The sequence below is a fragment of the Podarcis liolepis genome (assembly GCF_965112155.1).
Source record: "Podarcis liolepis genome assembly, chromosome: 1".
NCBI lineage: Eukaryota > Metazoa > Chordata > Lepidosauria > Squamata > Lacertidae > Podarcis > Podarcis liolepis.
In genome coordinates this window covers 33,489,655-33,508,955 of record NC_139554.1, presented here as the reverse complement: position 1 = coordinate 33,508,955, position 19,301 = coordinate 33,489,655, and the positions used below count along the sequence as shown (strand labels likewise).

The window sequence follows — 19,301 nt, the reverse complement described above, 5'->3', positions numbered from 1 at the left end:
TGTTGTTTGAATAAGGCAGAGGATTGTTTACCGTAAAAACCAATTTGGGGTGGGAGGTGGGGGGAATCAGTGCCAGGTTATATTCAGGAGTTCAACAAAGCCTAAGCAAGGCTTAAGTGAAGAGTTAACATGCAAAGTAGCTTCCAGTCTATCTTCTACAAAGTCTATTGCTAGAAGTCGCAGCCCCTCCCCCACCCAATCATTTGTTATAAAGGCTTTTTTATGATACAAATTTGATAATCTCCCTTCCATGTTGGCATCGTTCTAATTTGCGTTGTAAGCCCATAAAATTCGGGCTCTTTGTCTCCCCTGAAGGCCACAAGGTTTTCAAAGATACCATTGTGCCGCCTAAAACCTATAAAATTGTCACTAGGGACTGATTAAACAGTCCTGAATTGAAACAGTGCGGGATTTTTTGTCTTGGTCCCTTTCAGGCATGACAATGCCCTTTTCAACTCCGGAGACAAAAGGGGGTTTAAGGGAGCGATTCTCTGGGAGATTCTTCGGAGATAACCCCAACCATATGGAAGACAAGGTGGCCAGCAGCTGAGACAAAAAAACAGGTGACAACAAGGACTGTCCACCCCAACCCCCAACCCCGGAAACAAGAGGCTGGACCCGAATATCCTTCTGCTCCCCACTCAGATGTCTTCTTGAAACCACCACCCACGGAGTTGGGCATCGCACAATGACCCCCGGCCCTCCACAACAATGGGACTGAGAAGGCCCACTGCAGCCAAAGGCACACAAGCAAACACACACACACACACACACACACACAGAGAGAGAGAGAGAGAGAGAGAGAGAAATTGCTTTGTGGTCGACCCACCAATCAATGCCCAGAGAATTTGATCCTGCGCCGAGGGATGGTCTGGTTGATAGCCTCAAAAGCAAAGAGGTACGCTTAATTGAGAAGAGTCCATTTTCAGATGAGCTGTTTTAAGGAAAGGGACACACCCGGGCAAACGTCCTTCTTTGGCACCAGTCCTGGTGGGAAGTGAAGCCCCTCATCTTCTTCATCTTCTTCTTCCTCATCTATTTATATGCCACTTAAGGCCAAGGCAGTCTCTAAGCAGTTTACAAAAAAACAACACATTGTAAACACACAAATACGCATGCACAAGTAGCAGTAAAGCTGGAAAACTAGAATACCCAAATAAAACAAAATCATTAAAAAGTAAACGCAGCCGTACATTGTGAAAACAACTAAAGAGTCAAGGTTCCATCTAGAAACCATTCAGCCTAAAGGAGTGGGTCAGTAATATTTCTCCTAGTATAATATAGAGCAGACTCCCCCCCTCCCTTGGCTTAAGAAACCATTCAGCCAAACCAAAGGGTCGATAATATTCCTCTTAATTGGCGTTGGAGAGAATGCGCGCAACTCCCATCTCCCTACCTCCACAGCCAGGTAGCCAAGAGAAGCCAGGAAGGACCACACCACCACTTTCGAACTTCGCAAAAGGCGAGAGATAGGGAGGTCAGAGGACCAGTTCAAAACAGTGGCGTAGCGTGGGTTGTCAGCACCCGGGGCAAGGCAAGTAATTTGCGCCCCCTAACCCGTGGATTTGCGCCCCCTGACCCGTGGATTTGCGCCCCCTAACCCTAACCCCCAGATGTTGCGCCCGGTGCGGCTGGCCCCCCCTGCACCCCCCACTGGTTCAAAATCCAACCTGCACTGTTTGCACTAGAATTTCAATTCTTCCACCCAACGCCAAATCACTTCCCTCTGCTATCACGATTGAGATTATGCTGTTTGCCAATGGAAGAGGTAGCAGGTTCCCATCCTAAAATCATTTAAAAGAGCCTGGAAATACGCAACGATTTTTTTTAAAAAATCCTGCCTTTCATCTCAGTTTATAAAAGTTGAGAAACTTCGAGGGGCTCGGTTTAAGTCTTCATTCTTATCGCAATGCGGATGACAATAAGGCTGTACGTGAGGGAACCCGAGAAAATCCCTAGATAGAAAATCGCTCAGTTAACCCCCCACGCCCTGCGAGCCAATTAGGCAGTGAAAACGTGCGCAATTGTTACAAAATAGCATCGCGAAACCAAGTCAGAGCCGGTTTCTTTCCTGTCGGAAGAGCTGTTTGGAAAATATATATACATTCTCGGTACTGTCACTTCGCAAAAACAAGGACAACATCAAATCAAATGAAACAATCGATCAAGGGAGGTGGCAGAATATTAGAAGGGCTGTGCAATAATGTCTCCAACGGTGGTGGTGCTGCTGTGTTACTACTACTACTCAGCTTGCATATAGGCACGTTTTATTGTGCGATAAGAAAGAGAGGCATTTTTCAGGAAGCTTGGAGGAAACCAGCTGTTTTAGGTTCCTTTCCAAGGAAAAGGGTCCGGGGCAAAGTTGCGTTTTTAGGCTATATAATGCTTCCTTTCCCAGTTTCTGAACACAACGCTTTGAAATAAATATATCCTATTTTTTGATACGTTTCTTATAAATCCGGCTAACGTTAACTTGTATTTCAACGCGAGATATTTGAGCACGTGCGAAACGGCAGTTGAAGCAAATGGATTTTTCGAAGCCAGCGGTGTCCATGTAATTGGGCCTTTAAGTATTAGTTCACCGTGTAAATTCTGGGTACAGTCATTGACTGTAGCTATATATAATTAGGGCAAACGTTTAGTTCAGAGCACCCGTCTTCCTGTACACATTCGTATGGTAAATTTAATGGCAATCACATTGATCAGTGTAGCCTTGCATTAATAGGACGGGATGGTGGTATTCAAATATGGCATTTGCCAGATCGCAGACTGTGGAGCGCTCTCTCTCTCTCTCTCTCTCTCTCTCTCTCTCTCTCTCTCTCTCTCTGTGTGTGTTGCTTTCCTACCGCGAAGGGGTCCTAGCCTTGGAAACAGTCCATATGCAGGAAAGCACCCCAGAGAGAGGGGGAAGGGGTCAAGCATCTCCCTAACAGCTTGTCACTTGACAGTCACTCTTTCCGGTGTAAATTGCCCCTTCGACATAAATGCAGGGAAGCAATTCGACCTTCTGAGCGTTTACAGACTTGCGAACCCCGCGAACTCCAGCGGGACTGATTTTTAATCCCATAATTCCAAATGACCAGGCAACGGCATCCAAAAGATATTTAAAAAGATATTCAAAAGGGGACTTAGTGGGATCCTTCCGGAAGGGAAGAGACCTTGGTCGCTCCCAAACACCAATTTATTGGATCATTCGGCCTTGATTTGCGAGAAGAGGACGAGGGCTATTTATTGAGCCTTTGTTCTGATTTGTTTGCTGGTAATATGAAGTTGGGCCAAGCAATTGTCAGCCTCACACTTTCCAGTGCATTCTCCTCCTCCTCCCCGCCCCCCCCTTTCCTTATCCCCCGAAGTCCGATCTTTTGCAGGGAGGGAGTTTGTAGCACCAATTAATTTAAGAGGGCAACCTGAATTTGCCGGCATGGTCCCATCAGAAATAGTGGGTGATATGGGACTTCTGCGATCGCAAGCGCGCGCGCATCTTGGGATACCGGCCTCTTCTGCCAAAAAGACACGGATCCCGAGGGTGGTTTTTGTTTGCCAACAATCCGGTTTATTGATCAGGGTAAGAAAGTTCTATTTGAAAATCAACTATGTCTGATACAAGCAACTCACTATTCGTTTTGTTTAGAATGAAACTCAGCCTTCTTTTTCTTTTAAAAAGCAACTATGTTTTCGGCCAGCTTTCTAAAACAAAAGGCCAAAAACAGGGTTAGGGCGAGACGATCAAGGTTAGCTACGCCAGGCATTCCGATCCCCACAACATTGACAGGGAAGTCCCGTTGAATTCTGTTCTTTTCCAAGTAACACCAGGATCCGAAGCACCCCTCCCACACTGCCGTCTATTAATCCGGAACAACTACCATTCGTGGCTTTGCTACTCACAATCGTTCATGAGGGCAGCCATCCCATTTCACCGATAACAATGGGTAGAAAATCCCCATATTTTCCCGACCCCTTACTGTGAACACAGTGTGTGTGTGTGTGTGTGTGTGTGTGTGTGTGTGTGTGTGTGTGTTGAAGGGATATTAACCCGGGTTGGGCGATCTTAACTTTGCACCCTTCCTTCTATACGCGTTCCTATTTGCCAATTCTCTTTGGAACTTAACCCCCAGGAAGAGTGCGTAGGAATTGGAGTCTTCAAGATCCCACTGTTACTTCCGCGTAAAGATAATTTGGCGGGGGCGGGAGAGAGGATTGGGCCCACTTCCCTTAGTAGCAAGCAGCTGGGGATTTGATGTCTGGGTTTTTCTTTCTTACTGGTTGGGATCCGCGGCTCATTTTACTCTAAAGTAGTACTATCCAAGCCAACGCCTCGCGAGATGAAGGCACCAGTCCAAGGCGTCGCCCCAGGGCAGGCGGGGTCCAGTATGTGTGTGTCTCTCTCTCCTTCTGGCAACCTATCTGCGTCCTCGGCGCATTCCTCACCCCCAGTTCCAGGAGACAAGAGCCGGGGGCGCTAAGTGCTGGTAGGTGGGGAAGAGGCTTAGCGAGGCGGCCTGCGGGAAAGCCGGGTAGCCCTGGAGGCCGAGCGCGCTCTGGGCGCCTCCGTAGTCCTGCGCCGCGCCGCTGCAGCTCTGGCACGCCTTGCCTTCGCGCACCAGCACTGGCACCACCACCCTGCGCAGGAGAGGCGCCGCCGCCGCTCCTCCGGCGCCGGCTCCTTCCCCGGCGCGCTCTCCTCCGGCGCCGCTGCCCTTGGCGCGCTTCATCTTGTAGCGGTGGTTCTGGAACCAGATCTTGACCTGGGTGGGCGTCAGGCGCAGCAAGTGCGCCAGCTGCTCCCGCTCGGGTGCAGACAGGTAGCGCTGCTGACGGAAGCGCCGCTCCAGCGCCAGAGTCTGCGCCTTGGAAAAGAGCACTCTGCGCTTCTTCTTCTTCTCGTCGTCGTCCTCGTCCGCTCGCGTCGAGGCGGCGGCCGGCCGCGATCTGCTCTCGGGGCCGCTCTCGTCCGAAGCTGCGGGGCAAGACAAGGGTTGGGGAGGAAAGGAGACAAGGCAGGCGCGTTAGATCCCGTTTCGTGGTTGTCATTTGCTTATTTACCGCTGCAAAGGGACGCATGTAAGCGAGGATTAGGAAATTCCGGAAGACTGAAAGCGCCCTCGAAACATCATCAACATCAACAACATCATCATCAATGAAATATAGTGGTACCTCGGGTTAAGAACTTAATTCGTTCTGGAGGTCTGTTCTTAACCTGAAACTGTTCTTAACCTGAAGCACCACTTTAGCTAATGGGGTGTCCCACTGCCGCTGCGCGATTTCTGTTCTCATCCTGAAGCAAAGTTCTTAACCCGAGGTAATATTTCTGGCTTAGCAGACTCTGCAACCTGAAGCGTATGTAACCCGACCTACCACTGTACTGTTCAATGGATCCGACATATAGGTTAGGTCTGAATGGTACATTATGCTGTGTTTGTGGAGAAAGAGGGCATGGGGAAGAGCCTGGTGGATCAGGCCCATGGCCCATCTAGTCCAGCATCCTGCTCTCACAGTGGGAAACCAAATGCCTGTAGAAAACTCCTAAGTAGTTGTTCAGCCCAAGAGTACTCTCGCCTCCTGTGGTTTACAGCAACAGGCATTCAGAAACATAGTCATCATGGCTAGTAGCCCTTGATAGCTCTCTCCTCCATGAGTCTGTCCAATCCTGTCTTAAAGCCATCCAAGTTGGGGGCTGTCACTGCCTCCTGTGGGGGTGAGTTCCACAGTTTAACTGTGCGCTGCGTGAAGAAGCACTTTCTTTTACCTGATATGTGTATTTCTAGAATATATAGCTATAGCCACACACAAAATGCAGAAATAAATCTGCCCAACCACCCATAGATCCATTTTCTCTGGAGATCCGACAAAGCCGAAGCCCAAGAACCGAAACGGTAGCGCTTTTATTTGGGCGCACTGTGACCTTTTTATTTGGCTTTGATGGTGGATCGGGTAGGATTTACACAGGAACGCACGAAGTTGCTTTATACTAAATCAAACCATTGGTCCCATCTACGGGAGTAGCTCTCCAGGGTTTCCCAAGGGAGACATTCCCAACCTTACCTCGAGATGACTCTGGGAATTCTCACCCGCCTCATCTTGATTTTTAAATGTGGCTATTTTATGCATAGTTGCCAGCCAACAACACTGGAGACTGACGTGGACTGGTCTCCTGGAGCACCAATCCACTCCCGCAAGAACCTCGGATAGGAACAGGAGCAGCACTAGGACGCGGGAGAAGTTGCGCAGCCGAAACCGCCTTCCTGTGGTTTGCGTTGAGAAGACAGCGCTACCGCTTCTGCGTCACGCGAGTTAAGCGCGAGACTGCGGGCAAGATTTCCTTTCAGCTATCATCTTGATGAAATATTGTTCTTATCTTACCCTATCAATTGGAAGAGTTTTAGAATAGCGCATATCTCCCCTTGATTTCAATGAGCTCCAGCCAGTCCTTTTACGAAATATTAACTGTACAATTGTAGAAATGGGTTTGTGGCTTTTAGCTTGCTAAGTTCCTAATCTTTTGCGTTTTATCTTATTTTTTTATTCCTACTTGGGCAGCTGGAGCGCTTGATAAAGCTGCAAAACAGGAAATAACAATGATTGGTGCATTTGGTGGTTTGTAGGGTGCGTATATATGTATGTGAGTGAGTGAGTGAGTGTGAGAAAAGAACAAGAAAAGTGAGAGGTAGACATTTATCGGATGCCCAAAAATCTATTAAACTTTCTCATCCTTCTTATTGCCTCTCCCATACACACACACGCCCAACTGCAAGGGCTCAACATCTATTTTAAAGTACCCTTTTGTATTCGCCGTCTCCAAGCGTAAGGTTAGATCAAGAGATCTCCCGGAAGCCCCCCAAGCAGCCGCTCGCCTTAATAAGCTAAAAGAGGAGAAGATGCGGCTGAGCGCATTTGTTATCCTAAGCATGGATCGTGGGTGGGTATGTGGAAGTGATATTCCTGGTGGATTTACTAATGGCAAATGCTTTGTTTATACGGTGCGTGAGACATGCCTCTAGAAACCAATGGGTCTGTCTTCCTGTCTGTCTTTCTGCGACAAGAATCTCTCCCCACCTCCTCTCATTCAGGAGTCGCTTAGCTGCGAAGGGACCAGCTTTTATCGAAGTGGCGGATGGAAAAAATCGGAATGGAGGCGCATCAGCAAGAATACCTGCGAGGGTTTATGGCCAAGGGCCATTGCCTCCGGAAGACCCCACTGGAAGCCCTGGGGCGCACCATTTTCCCAAGAAGCGTTTTGGAAGACTGAGCTGGGTTATTAGGATTTTAAATAAGCTGGTACCCGTTGTGAATTACTCTGTCTGTAAATGGACTCGTACTCGTTTGCGTATTTCCTTAATTCAGTGCCGGAGATTTAAGATGCAAGCCGTTCCTGTTCCACAAGGGGAAGAAGGGTCCTTAGATATCCAAGAACTGCTACTCCGCTTCTGGAAACATTGGGCCAAACGAGAAGCATCTTCTGGAGCGGCAGACTCTTGTATTTAACCAGGGGATCTGCTTTTGGTGAAAGCAGAGCCGAGGCCAAGAAAACGACCCACTACTCTCCTCATCTTGAGAACAAGGGAGGTTAAACTATTGGCAAGACGACCGGAAACAAGTTGACTTGGTCTTAAGCTGCATATACAACATCCATTTCTAGCACACCCACTCACCCAAATAATTCCGGCAACTATAGTTTACTCCTCACAGAACTGCAATTCTCGGCACCCTTAGCAAACTACAATTCCCAGGATTTAATGGGGTATGTATGTGTGCTTTAAAGGTTTAGCGGGCACACAGCCGGTAAACCCATCTGCTCTCGGTGGAACCAAAATTACTTCCATCGAAGGTCGCAATCTTGGGCGCGTTTACTTGGGAGTCTCTTCGCATCTAATGGGACTTAATTCTGAGCAAATATGCATAGGATCGGACTAAACGGCAGCCTGAAAAGGCTATTGGGGGATCGTAGGGAGGGGGAGCTTATATTTTACAAGGCTGTAGGCAGCACGATTCGGCAGGAGTGAGGCTTGTAGGTGTGGATTTCATTAAGTCCGCCCCCCTCATTTTCCTTGATCGAACATTTCTCCAAACCTCACTGGGGTGGAAGCAAAAATCACTGCCTAGCCAGCCCAAATTAAGCTCTGTCCCATTGATTTCAAAGGGAAATAAAAACACGTGGCTACATCTCCCACTGAAATCAATTGGACTTCTCTTTTAAAAAAACAAAAACTTAAGTGTGGCTGGATTTTACCCATAACTTGGTTAGCATTCAGCTGGAGTTCAGACCAATGGGACCTGAATCCAAGCGCTGGAGTTTATCGGGCTTCAACAAATATGCATCGATGGATGGATGAGTCAGATCATCTTTCACTATTATATTACCGTCATGATCTAAGCCGTGGATTCTGTAGAAAGGCTGGAATTTGGTACATGCGTACATACTAACTACCACAGAAATAGACTACAGTGCTTTAAGAGCCTTTACTTGGAAACAGAAATCGGTTGTGAGGGAAGGGGAGGGAAAGACAGACCGTAGAAATCAGCTATGATGAGGAAATTGCCCAGGGATATACTGAAGCGTGTTTTGTAATTAAACAAACTGAGCCCCTGGGGGGGTGGACTACAAAAGACAGCCACGGATCTAATCTTGTTGCCCAGCAATACAAGCATATTCTACATTATAATTACTACAGTAATATTAACTAATTACAGCAACTGTGGTGTAGATTGTATACTGGGCTGAGCTTGGTTTGTTATTTTTATCTACAGAAAATGTTTTGATTTTCCATAAGGTGGGAAATATCTCTATGAAGTCTGTTTCCCTGCCTCTAAGCAATTATAAAAAACTATGAACAGAGATCTGTGGTTTTTTTAAAAAAAGACTATCGAATCATATAATATATATTTGCCAACATCTTCATCTAGGCACACGTTCATTCAATGGAATTTTCTGGCTGAGGAAGTGTCCTTAAATTCGTATGGTACATTTTCTGTAGAAAACGGTAGATATATAAACGGCAAAGCATTAATAGTCGAGGTAAAAGGCACCGTCAAGAAACAAAAAAATAACCCTACATGTGAAGTCGCAATAGTTTTAGTATATAATATGTGACCAATTAGTAAATACATATTATATTAATATCTGAACAGACGCATATGTGTCCATCTTGAAGATGTCAGCGCGAAGGAGACAATACCTACGCTGGACCATTCCTAAACACAAAGGCTACTACAGGGATCTCACGGTTTTGCCTGGAGTAAGCTTTATGATAGGAATAAATGTATTTCTGCCTTGCTTTGAGTAACGAGTGTGTGAGCGTCCCTGGGTCCGTGTACACACACCTGCGTACACCAGCGATATGTATGAAAGTCAAATATGACATCTCTCGCTCAATATCTCCTGGATACATAGCGATATCGATTTCCCTTCGGTGGGGTGGGTGGGTTCTCCCCTCTCTGCCGCACGCACGCACCTTTCCATCATCTCTGCCCAGCAATATTCTTGGGGTTCAATATTCCTCCGCCCATTATCTATGGGTGACCACCACGTCCCCGTTATCTCCCCGCCTGTTCCATCTCCCTCTAAAATGGTGGTCGCCTTTATTTTCTCCCTCCCTCTCCCCCGGATCTTCCCCAAGCCCTTCATCCCTGTGCGATCTCCGCGCCCCCCCCCCCCCACTCACACAGATACTGGCTCCTGTCCGTTTCCATCCATTCCCGGTACAGGGAGCGGCCGTATCCCTCGCTGGGGTCCTGTTCCTTGCCTCCGCCGCCTTCCGGCTCGGGTAAATCCAAAAGGCTCCGCACCGTGAAGCTGATCCTGCCCACGGTAGTCATGGCAGAGATGCCCGCCGCCGCCTCTTAGTCAGTCCTCGGCAGTGGCGGTGATGGGCAGGCTAAGGCGAGGAGAGCGCAGCTACTGGGTGCCGGGAAGGCTCGGCCGGAGGCTCATCCCTGCTTCCCCTCCGGCGAGAGATTAGTGTCGCTTACCGAGGGGGCTCCTGTTTATATCAACAGTCCTCCTCCCCAGCGTCAACACGGGCTGCTTTCAAACCGTCCCTGTCTATGGGATGCTAAGTACCTGAATTAGTCAAGTGCTCAAGCTCTAATGGGGAGTAAGGGCAACCTCACCCCCCCGCACGCACACACACACGCAGCCCCCTACCCATCCCCCCTCCTCTCCCCACCCCCCACAGAATCACCCCTCCCCAAAGCCAGCAGGAAGCAGCTTTCAGTGTTACAGATTCTGTCTGATTAGGCCAAAGTGGGGACAGATAATGGTAATTGTTCGCCGTGAATAACATCTTGGGTGGTATGCGGGGACCAGCAGCCGCCCTCGCTAGCCCCTCCGCCCTTCTGTGAGCACACAAAGTGAATCCTCGCAGGGACATCCGCAGCGCTTGTCCGGGGCTCGCTTGCTTTTCGCCTCGAGCCCTCCCTCGCTCCTCAGCCTTTTCACGAGAATGCAGGAATTTATTCATTGTTTGTTTTCTACTCCCGGTTTGGGAACCACTTCGGGGGCACAGCTACCCAGGATTCAGTCTCAATGGGTCCCCTTCTCTTCTTTTGCAGAGGGTGCGTAGGGCTTCCCTTCGCGCCTCAAACACCCAGGGGCGTACCCCGCGGGAACAGCCTCTTGAGTCCCTCTCCGCCCAACGCCAGGGAGGCACCAGCGTGGCTGAGCTTCCCAGGTCGTGAAAACGCTTTCCCAGGAAGCCCGTTCCGTCAGTGGGACCGGGGTCCTATTTCCAAAGAGTATCGCAGACTCCTAGCTCGACCCATCATCTTGTGGAGGCCAAACCATAGAATCATAGAACTGCAGAGTTGGGTGGGACCATGAGGGTCATCTGCGCCAAACCATTGATTTCTGCTTTCCAAAGGTGTGAGCCTTCCTTGTAGCCAAGTTAGCGAAGGGCCACAGTTCAGTGCGAGAGAAAAGGTTCTGCATGCTGTCGATTCTGGGTTCAGTACCCACCATCCCTAGGTAGGGGTGGAAAGACTTCTGCTCCAAAGCTTGAAGAGTCACTTCCTACCAGTGCAGGAGATGGATCACAAAGCAACTTCCTGCAAACCTGCAAAAGGAAAAGAAAGAAATGATCGTTTTGCCATTTTTTTTTCAAAACTCAAAGATAGAACGGCATTCCTAAGCACACTTACTTGAAACTAAATTATATTGAAAGCTGTAGGGATAGGTGTTAATCTCAGGGGGCTTCAGAAGTTCTTGTGCACACAGATTATACACATTCGATGGTGTTAAACTGGAGTAAGCAGGAATGGGGAACACCTTGACCTCCAGCTGTTGTGTGGCTACAGCCACCATCATCCCTAGTCATTGGTAGTGATGGTTGGGGCTGATGGGAGCTGGAGTCCAACAACATAGAGGGGCCCTGGATTCTCCACATCTGCTTTAGAGTGGTTGGTATTGGAACCGGTGAGGCTCATTTTGGGCTGGGTTGACAGCAGTGTTCCTAGAAGATGGAGTTATTCCACTCCTGCCTGGGTGGTGGGGAACAGCGTAGAAGGGATATTTGGATCTGTTTTCAAGTTATTTCAATCCAGTGCCATAAGCTCATGCCACCCCCCATCCTCGCATAACACAACTGAAGCTAAAAACTGTGGGAGTATTGTGGGTAATAGGAGATTAATATTGATTAATATTATCCTTCCTAACTCGCGCTAGCAAGTTTCGTTATGCAGCAGAGTGCATTCCTCCTTTTACACAGCAAGAAAGCTGGTTGCAGACTTGTGTGAGTCTCTTAAAATAATAAGCAGTTCAGTCTGGCTTGCCCAGATTGAGATCTGTTCTATTATTCCTGGTAAGACCCCTTTTATCCCTCCTAAAAGAATAAAGACACAACAGTCTTATTTGTAAGTAACAAAAAGTAGTTTTACTCGTGAACAGGCAGAGCACAGTGTGATTCCTGAAGGCAGGCTTTAGGCTTAAAGTTACAAATATGTACAAACAGGTTTACCCCATATGGGAGATAACCTAGGAACTGCCGGCTAACAGCCAGCAGTACAGTCTAGGTGAATCAGGAAGCAGACAGGACGAAAAAGAAGAAAGGAGGTGGCTACGTGACTTGGCCTTTTGCCAGGTCTGGAAAGGTCATACCCACCTACTAGTTGTGGGAATGTTCAGGGTGGCAGGAGAGGATATATTGTTTATTAATATCCTTCCTAACTTGCGCCAGCAAGTTCCTTTACTTAGCAGAGTTTACATTCCTTTTTTACATGCATAGCAGATAGCTAGTTGCATGCTTGTGTAAGCCTCTCACTATTATACAATTCAGTCTGTCTTCACATTGAATTGTACGTTCCTGGTAAGTTCCCTTTAATCCTCTTAAAAGAATAAAGACGTGACAATCTTATGCAAAGTCAATAAAAGAAGTTTACTTACATCAGTTCACAGTTGAATCCTTGAAGGCAGACTTAGTTAAAAATATGTACATGTGGATCTATCCCATATGGGGGAATAATCCTACTGTTCCGCTAGCTGAGAGCTAGCAGAGCAGTCCTAACTAAAAGCTGGTCAAACAAAGGAGTCCAAAAAAAGAGGTGTGCTGAGTGACTCTTCCTTTTGTTACCTGGACAGGTTAGGTCACACCCACCTTCTATCACATGCAAAAGGAAGGATACTTCAGTCAGGAGAAACAGGAAGTTTCGACTGGCTGCACCAAACATTCCCTCGCATGTCTTCTCTAGCATTACAAGGAATGTTGTACTTGACTGCTCTCAATGGATTACATCCCACACTAGTCACATGCAAAGGAAAGGATGCTCCAGACCAGGTGTAACAGGAAGTTCAACTGGCTGAACCAACATTCCCCTGCATATCCACTCTAGGCAAACAGTAAGTGTGGTACTTGACTGCTGTAGTGGATTACATCCCACAAAAACAGCAAACCAACTTTAGATAAACCAATAGTCTAATTTAGTGGGAAATGTCATGTCAAAACAAAATGTTAAGAGTTACAATCATTCTGTAGAAAGTTACCACAAAAGAACGTTGTTTCTGAAGCAGCAGCTGACAGCTGGATCCCAAGAATGCAAGACGCCATCTGTGAGATGGATGCTCAGGGGGGAAATGGCACTCTCCTTTAAAGGAAGAAGAAAAATGTACCGTACATAGTTTTAGGTATAGCCATTGTTTTCTAGAGTCAGATGGGTTTGGGACTCCCAAGGAAGCGGATTGGTTTCACTTAAGCTTAGAAAAATGTCCAGAATGGGGAGTGAGGCAATGAGGGCTTTGCAGGGGGTTGGACTAGATGACCCCCACATTCCCTTTCAGCTCCACAATTCTATGATTCTCAGATGGTACTAGCTAGTTAAACAGGGGAAATGCAGAAGGTGCATTCCTCTTCAACAAGGCATTTGGCTAATTATACAAGCTATGACCTTTTTGTGGGAATGTTAAGGAAGGTAGGAGAGGATATATAATTTTGATATTATTCCTCATCACTCACGCTAGTGAGTAAACAGCAGAGCACATTCCATTTGCATCTTATTGGAAGCAAGTTGTTAATTCGTTAGAATCCTTTAATTAAGAAATCCAGTCTGGTTGTCCAGTCTGGCTTGTTCTTGGTAAGTTTCCCCTTTATTTCCCTCTTTAAATAATAATAAGACAACACAGTCTTCTTTAAAAGTAAGAATAAAGTTTTACTCATATTCTGTTCACACCAATAATCTGAAGGCAGGCTTTATCTTGTGGTTCCAGTGAAAAGAGGTCTGAGCTACATCTCAGACTTTCTGCTTGAGGGCTCCAGCCTATGTGAAGGTTGAGCCTTGCACTGGCTAAGAGCCAGGAGAGCAAGAGTAAGAGAGTAAGAGTCCAAATGGTAAGAGAGAGATGGTTGCATGGCCATCCCTTTTATCTGGTAAGCTAGGGTCATGCCCATCTTCCTGGTCACACACAGAGGGAGGAAGCTCCAGAGCAGGTATGACAGGAAGTCCTCCCTGTCTGGAGCCACATTCCCCTGTGTGTCCATTCTAGGCAACAGGAAATTGTTGTATTTGACTGCTCTAGTAATAATACATCCCACACTTTTAACCTGGGGTTGGGCGTGGGGGGGTATAGTTTTGTGTGTTATTATGCATTTTGTGTTTATATGGTAAGCCACCCTGTGGTCCTTCGATGAAGGCAGTATATAAGTTTTAATAATAACGATAATACCAGAACAAAATTGGTACCAGGCAAGTTATGGAATCACCATGGACAGCATTGCATCTGCTTTAGGGCAAGGATACCACCAGGTGGGGCCCTGTCCAATTGGCTCTATGCTTTTCAATCTGGATTGCATTGCAAACTTGGGTTTTCTGAAGAAAGCATCAAGGGGACCAGATATGCATTAACATCAGCAGTAGGGAATATTTCTTCCCCATAGGGTCATGGCAATTGCTGGATTCAATAGCTATACCCAGATTGTCAGCAACAATGACTGTCTGTCAGAATGACAATGACAATCTATTAGAAATATGATTTGAACTCAACAATTCAGTTAGTAATTAAGGAATGTGTAAGAACAAACAGTTGGTCTCTAAGGTGCTAGTGGACAATTTTTTAAATATTTTTTGTTTGTAAGGAACAAGTGGCTACTGGTGTTTTCTTACCTAGTTCTGAAGCAATTGATTCTGCATATATCTCCCATCTCAATCCTATTAGATACTGATTTCAACATAATTGATTTCTACCTAATCTGTTTGGCTGGGAGACCTTAAGATGAACTCCTAGGAACAATTCAACAAAAGTCTGCTCACTGTCTTGTGGCATATTAGCTGATCATGATAAAGAGATTTTGGAATTATTCAACATACTGTAGAAGTGGTAACTTAATCTTTAGCTATGAATCCGCTGCTTAACTTATATGAGAAAAAGGTATACTGCATATTTGACATGCAGGGGACTAACCAAATTTGCCTTTATTCCAAACACTGAGAACTGGAATCAAATCACAGGCATACAAAACCTACCTGCATACTGAATTCCATTAGACACAACACTTATTTCAGTGTTCATGTGCTAAAGGTTTGCATGATGGTTAAGGGTAAAATGAAAAATATCATGTGATTTATTTCAATCGGGGTAAATGTAAAGGTAAAGGGACCCCTGACCATTAGGTCCAGTCATGGCCAACTCTGGGGTTGCAGTGCTCATCTCGCTTTATTGGCCAAGGGAGCCAGTGTACAGTTTCTGGGTCATGTGGCCAGCATGACTAAGCCGCTTCTGACAAACCAGAGCAGCACACGGAAACGCCATTTACCTCCCCCCCGGAGCGGTACTTATTTATCTACTTGCACTTTGACGTGCTTTTGAACTGATAGGTTGGCAGGAGCAGGGATCGAGGAGCTCACCCCGTCATGGGGATTCGAACCGCCAACCTTCTGATCGGCAAGTCCTAGGTTCTGTGGTTTCATCCACAGTGCCACCTGCATCCTTTCAATGGGGTTAACCAGATTTAATTGCAACTCAAACAAACTGCTACTTAAATGCATTGGATTCACTTCAGTCCAATAAATGTGGACTTCCAGCTCAGGAAAGCAGGACCCACCCAGTCATGAGTCAGAAAGAGGGAACTCAGCCAGATAACAGGGTGCACCCCTTTACCCACTTATCTCATTATTAGCTACCTCACTTTCCTGCCTGCCAGCCTGCCTGCTGTTGTTGGTAACACTGCTTACCACCCCCCCCCCCGGTGAAACTAAACTCTCTGTCATCCTCTCCACGGCGTCCCTGCATGTTCTGAGAAAGGGCCATGGGGAACCTTTCTCAGAGTCAGACATTCTGGGCAAGGACACCTGTGATGGCACTGTGGTTTATACAGCAGCTAGCAATTGCAGGATTTACAGTCAAAATCACAAATGCATGATTGCCAGAAAAGCACATGAGGAGCTGACACTTAAAGGTTTCCTGAATCAATATAGAATGGACTGTTTGAGGTCATTTTCTTAATGCTTTCGTGTGAATTTCAAACAAAGAATATAATTTTATGTACTTCCTGTCTGAACTCTCCTTCTCTTTATTTCAAGCCAGCAATGTGAACAGTTGTACATGCCCAGAACCCAGACTCCACTTTGGAAACTAATTTTATATTTTGTAACTAAGAAGTATTTTTACCTGCATACCAGTTTGATATATTTGCTGCTTGCGTTGAAATGTAAGTAAATGGTTTTGTTTTTGAGTTGCTGCCCTCCAGACCTCTCATGGAGGAGGCACACAAAGAAGGGCCTCAGATAATGATCACAGGGTCTGGGATAATTCAGATGGGGAGAGGTGGTCCTTGAGATATTGCAGTCCTGACTTGTTTAAAGCTTTGTAGGTAAAAACCAGCACTTGGAAGTGGGCCTGGAAACTAACTGGTAGCCAGTCCAGTAAGGCCAGGATCTTTATAATATGCTCAAACTGCCTTGCCTTCAGTGAGCAACTTGACCACCAAATTCTGCACCAGTTGAAGCTTCTGAACCCCCTTCAGAGGCAGTCCTACATATTAACGTGATGCAGTAATTTAACCTGGCGGTTACCAGAGCATAGACAACAGAAGCTAGGCTATCCCTGTCCAGATAGGGCCTCCAGCTGAAAGGGATGGAAGGCACTCAACACCACTGAGGCCACCTGAGCCTCAAGTGACAGTAAAGGATCCAGGTGTACCCCCAAACTATGAACTTGCTCCCTCAAAGGGAGTGTAACCCCATCAAGAGCAGGTCATCTCCCATACATCCAGTCTAGGGAGCCACCCATTAACAGTGCCTTGGTATTATCTGGATTGTACCTCAGTACCTTGACTCTCATCCAGTCCATTACTAAGGCAAGACAACGCTGACTGAAAATATTTCTGGTTTGCCAAGCATTTTTAGAGAATGAATTTGATTCAGTGCTCGGTCATTAGTTTTGTATTTTATGCTTTTGTGATCTTTTGATCCTTATGCCATACATCACAATGATTTGTTTTTAGTCCAGAGGTCTCAAAAGTCCGGGAAGGTATGATGCGGATACTTTGATAGTCTTATCACTTAGTCACATCCTTATACTGACTTCTTCAGGAGGCTTCCCCTGAGCAATTAATTAATTAATCAGTCAATTAATCCGTGCAATTGTGGCTTGTGGTTCCTTTCGCTATGATTCCAGATGGGCCTGTATCTCGGCGGGAGAGGAGGAGGGGGGATTATTCTTTTAATCTCCTGCGGTTATTGATTCGCAGCTCCCTGTGCAAACAGCGCCCCAACACAAACGCCTCTCGGCGCGCCTATTCGGAGCGGAGCCTGAGTCCCGCCCCTCCTTATTCTGGCCCTCTTTCCCCGCTGGCCGGCTGAAAATGTAAATAGAGCAATAATGCGCCCGGCGGGGAGGCTCAAAGAGCTCTGTCTCTGGGGCTGATTTGTGGCCTGGGATGAGCAGGGGACGGGGCTCCAGTTGGCCGACTTCCTGCATATTTCTTAGGGACTGGACAGGCTCTCTAGAAAAGATTCCCAGGCCGTGATGATTGGAGCCACCTATCAAGCGTGCCCGGTGACAGTCGCTTTCCTGCCTCTCCCCCCCCCGCCCTCCCCTTCCCAGCCCTTTCCCCCGTCCCTCCCCTGGTTCCTCCTAGATCAGCCTCCCCATCGTCCTGGGTGGTCGGCCCGAGGGGAACACAAATACATGCCAACTGCTAGCCTGTGAACAAAGGGGAAATGTAGCCCTATGTCCTGGACCTGTTGGAAGCATTTGTTCCAGTCAAGATTTTGCATTTGTTCAGACGGGGAATAATAGGTGATTGACGCCTCCTGACAATGTGCTTTAGCTCTCCGGGATAAATCGGAGCTTGTTCCTTGTTGTCATGGTTTTCAATTGGGTTCAATGGGATTTGAACCACGATCGACTCTGCTTTGCGTCTACTGCAGCCTACTCCATACAAATTTATTAGTTATGTCTTTTTAAATGAGATTAAATGGAAACGACTTCAGGGAAACAACTCATTCATAGCCAGGGGCTCCGGGTGCCCACCAGCATTTGAATGCCAGCTTAGGGGTGTGTGTAATGAATATCAATTCATAACTTCAATCTAGAAGCAGGGTCGCCAAACATGGTACGCCGAAACCCTGGGAGATAAACGCTTCCTTTTTTACACTTAAGGAAGGGGATGGGGCTGAACTGGTCTGGGTCCAAATGCCCTGGTTTTCATCTGAGTTGTGGACCAGGCTGCGTATGGACCTCGGCTTCAATGCAAACCCTTTGGCTCCGCTGGGCTGAGGATGGAAGCCAAAGGCAGCCATCACAACTGCTTGGAAAGGCGAAGTCCGCCTTGAATATAATAGGGCTGTTTAGAAGAAATGGGTCGGAGCCAGCGTGGCTGCAAAGAGCTTAGAGAGGTGCCGGCTCCTCTCCGCAAACAACAGTAGCCAAAGAGGAGGGGGGTCTCACAAAAGGATAAGGTTCTCCTTTGTATGCGTCCTCAAGGACAGGCCAATATTTCTGAGGCCATCAGCGATGGCAACGAATTAGGCGGGGGACCCCTCACCCACTATCCCCACCTCCTAACTCCTCGACCCCTCTAAGAAAGAAAGGTACTTATATTAAAATCTTGACCCTGAAAGCAAACAGTTCCTGGCTTCTGGGGAGGTTGTCTCTCTGTGTGTGTGGAGTTTGAAGCCCGGAGGGACGAAGTATTGAAGGTGCCTCTTAGAATCCTTGCCAAGGACTCTCTAAGGAAAGTTGGTTTGGGTTGTTGTTTTTCAAACTTCGCGAGTCAGGAGAGAAAGTCTCTACTCCAGTGACCTCTCTTAGCCTTTTAAGCTATTGAATATCCTAAGCCCACACTGCTGTGTAGAAATAAGTAAATGGTACTCGTCAGCCCTTAAGAGCCCTTCAGCACCAAATATTTGCTCTTTCTCTTATGGATTCTCTCCAGTGGCACCAAAAACGCTCCTCTTCCAGCCTCCGAGCGAGCCGAGTACACCAACCCCTTAATAGCTCTTCGGAGAATCTCCTTGTGCTGGGCGCGCGGGAAGGGAATTCCCTCGGGTGGAGGGGAGGAGAATCTGCTCTCAGCTACCAAAATATCTTGATATAAACCGGGGTGTTTATATCAAGCTGTTCCTATCTCCAAAGCTTCCTAGTGGGACTTCGGACTCTGTTGCTTTGGGAACCTGTTTTAAAACTTATTACAATTAGCCGATCAAGTGGCAGGTTGTCGTGTGTGGGAGTGTCGCATAATGGAATTATTTCCCGTACAATCAATCCATCTCTGCACATAGAAACCTAGCTGTCAGGTAGACTAGAATCCTTTTCCCCTGACCTCTAGCTTTCTATGTGCTGGGATTTTTAAAAAGTTGTTTGCTTGGATTCAACCATG

At 47.0% G+C, this 19,301-nt stretch overlaps 1 protein-coding gene and 1 long non-coding RNA gene across 2 annotated transcripts in view; one reads left to right on the top strand and one right to left on the bottom strand.

The window, feature by feature from the left end:
- Window positions 1-3,530: 3,530 nt before the first annotated feature.
- Window positions 3,531-19,301, bottom strand: part of NKX2-8 (NK2 homeobox 8) — a 54,829-nt gene continuing 39,058 nt past the window's right edge. The window contains exons 2-4 of the mRNA XM_083510254.1: window positions 12,971-13,071; window positions 9,660-11,048; window positions 3,531-4,957 (exon numbers count right to left, since the gene is read on the bottom strand). Coding sequence (XP_083366380.1) covers window positions 4,425-4,957; window positions 9,660-9,813 — 687 coding nt within the window. The 5' untranslated portion in view covers window positions 9,814-11,048; window positions 12,971-13,071 and the 3' untranslated portion in view covers window positions 3,531-4,424. The remainder of the gene's footprint in view (window positions 4,958-9,659; window positions 11,049-12,970; window positions 13,072-19,301) is intronic.
- On the top strand, window positions 5,800-9,127 carry LOC310710631. Its single transcript, XR_014528165.1, has 2 exons — window positions 5,800-6,806; window positions 7,068-9,127. It is a non-coding gene; the product is annotated as an uncharacterized lncRNA (long non-coding RNA).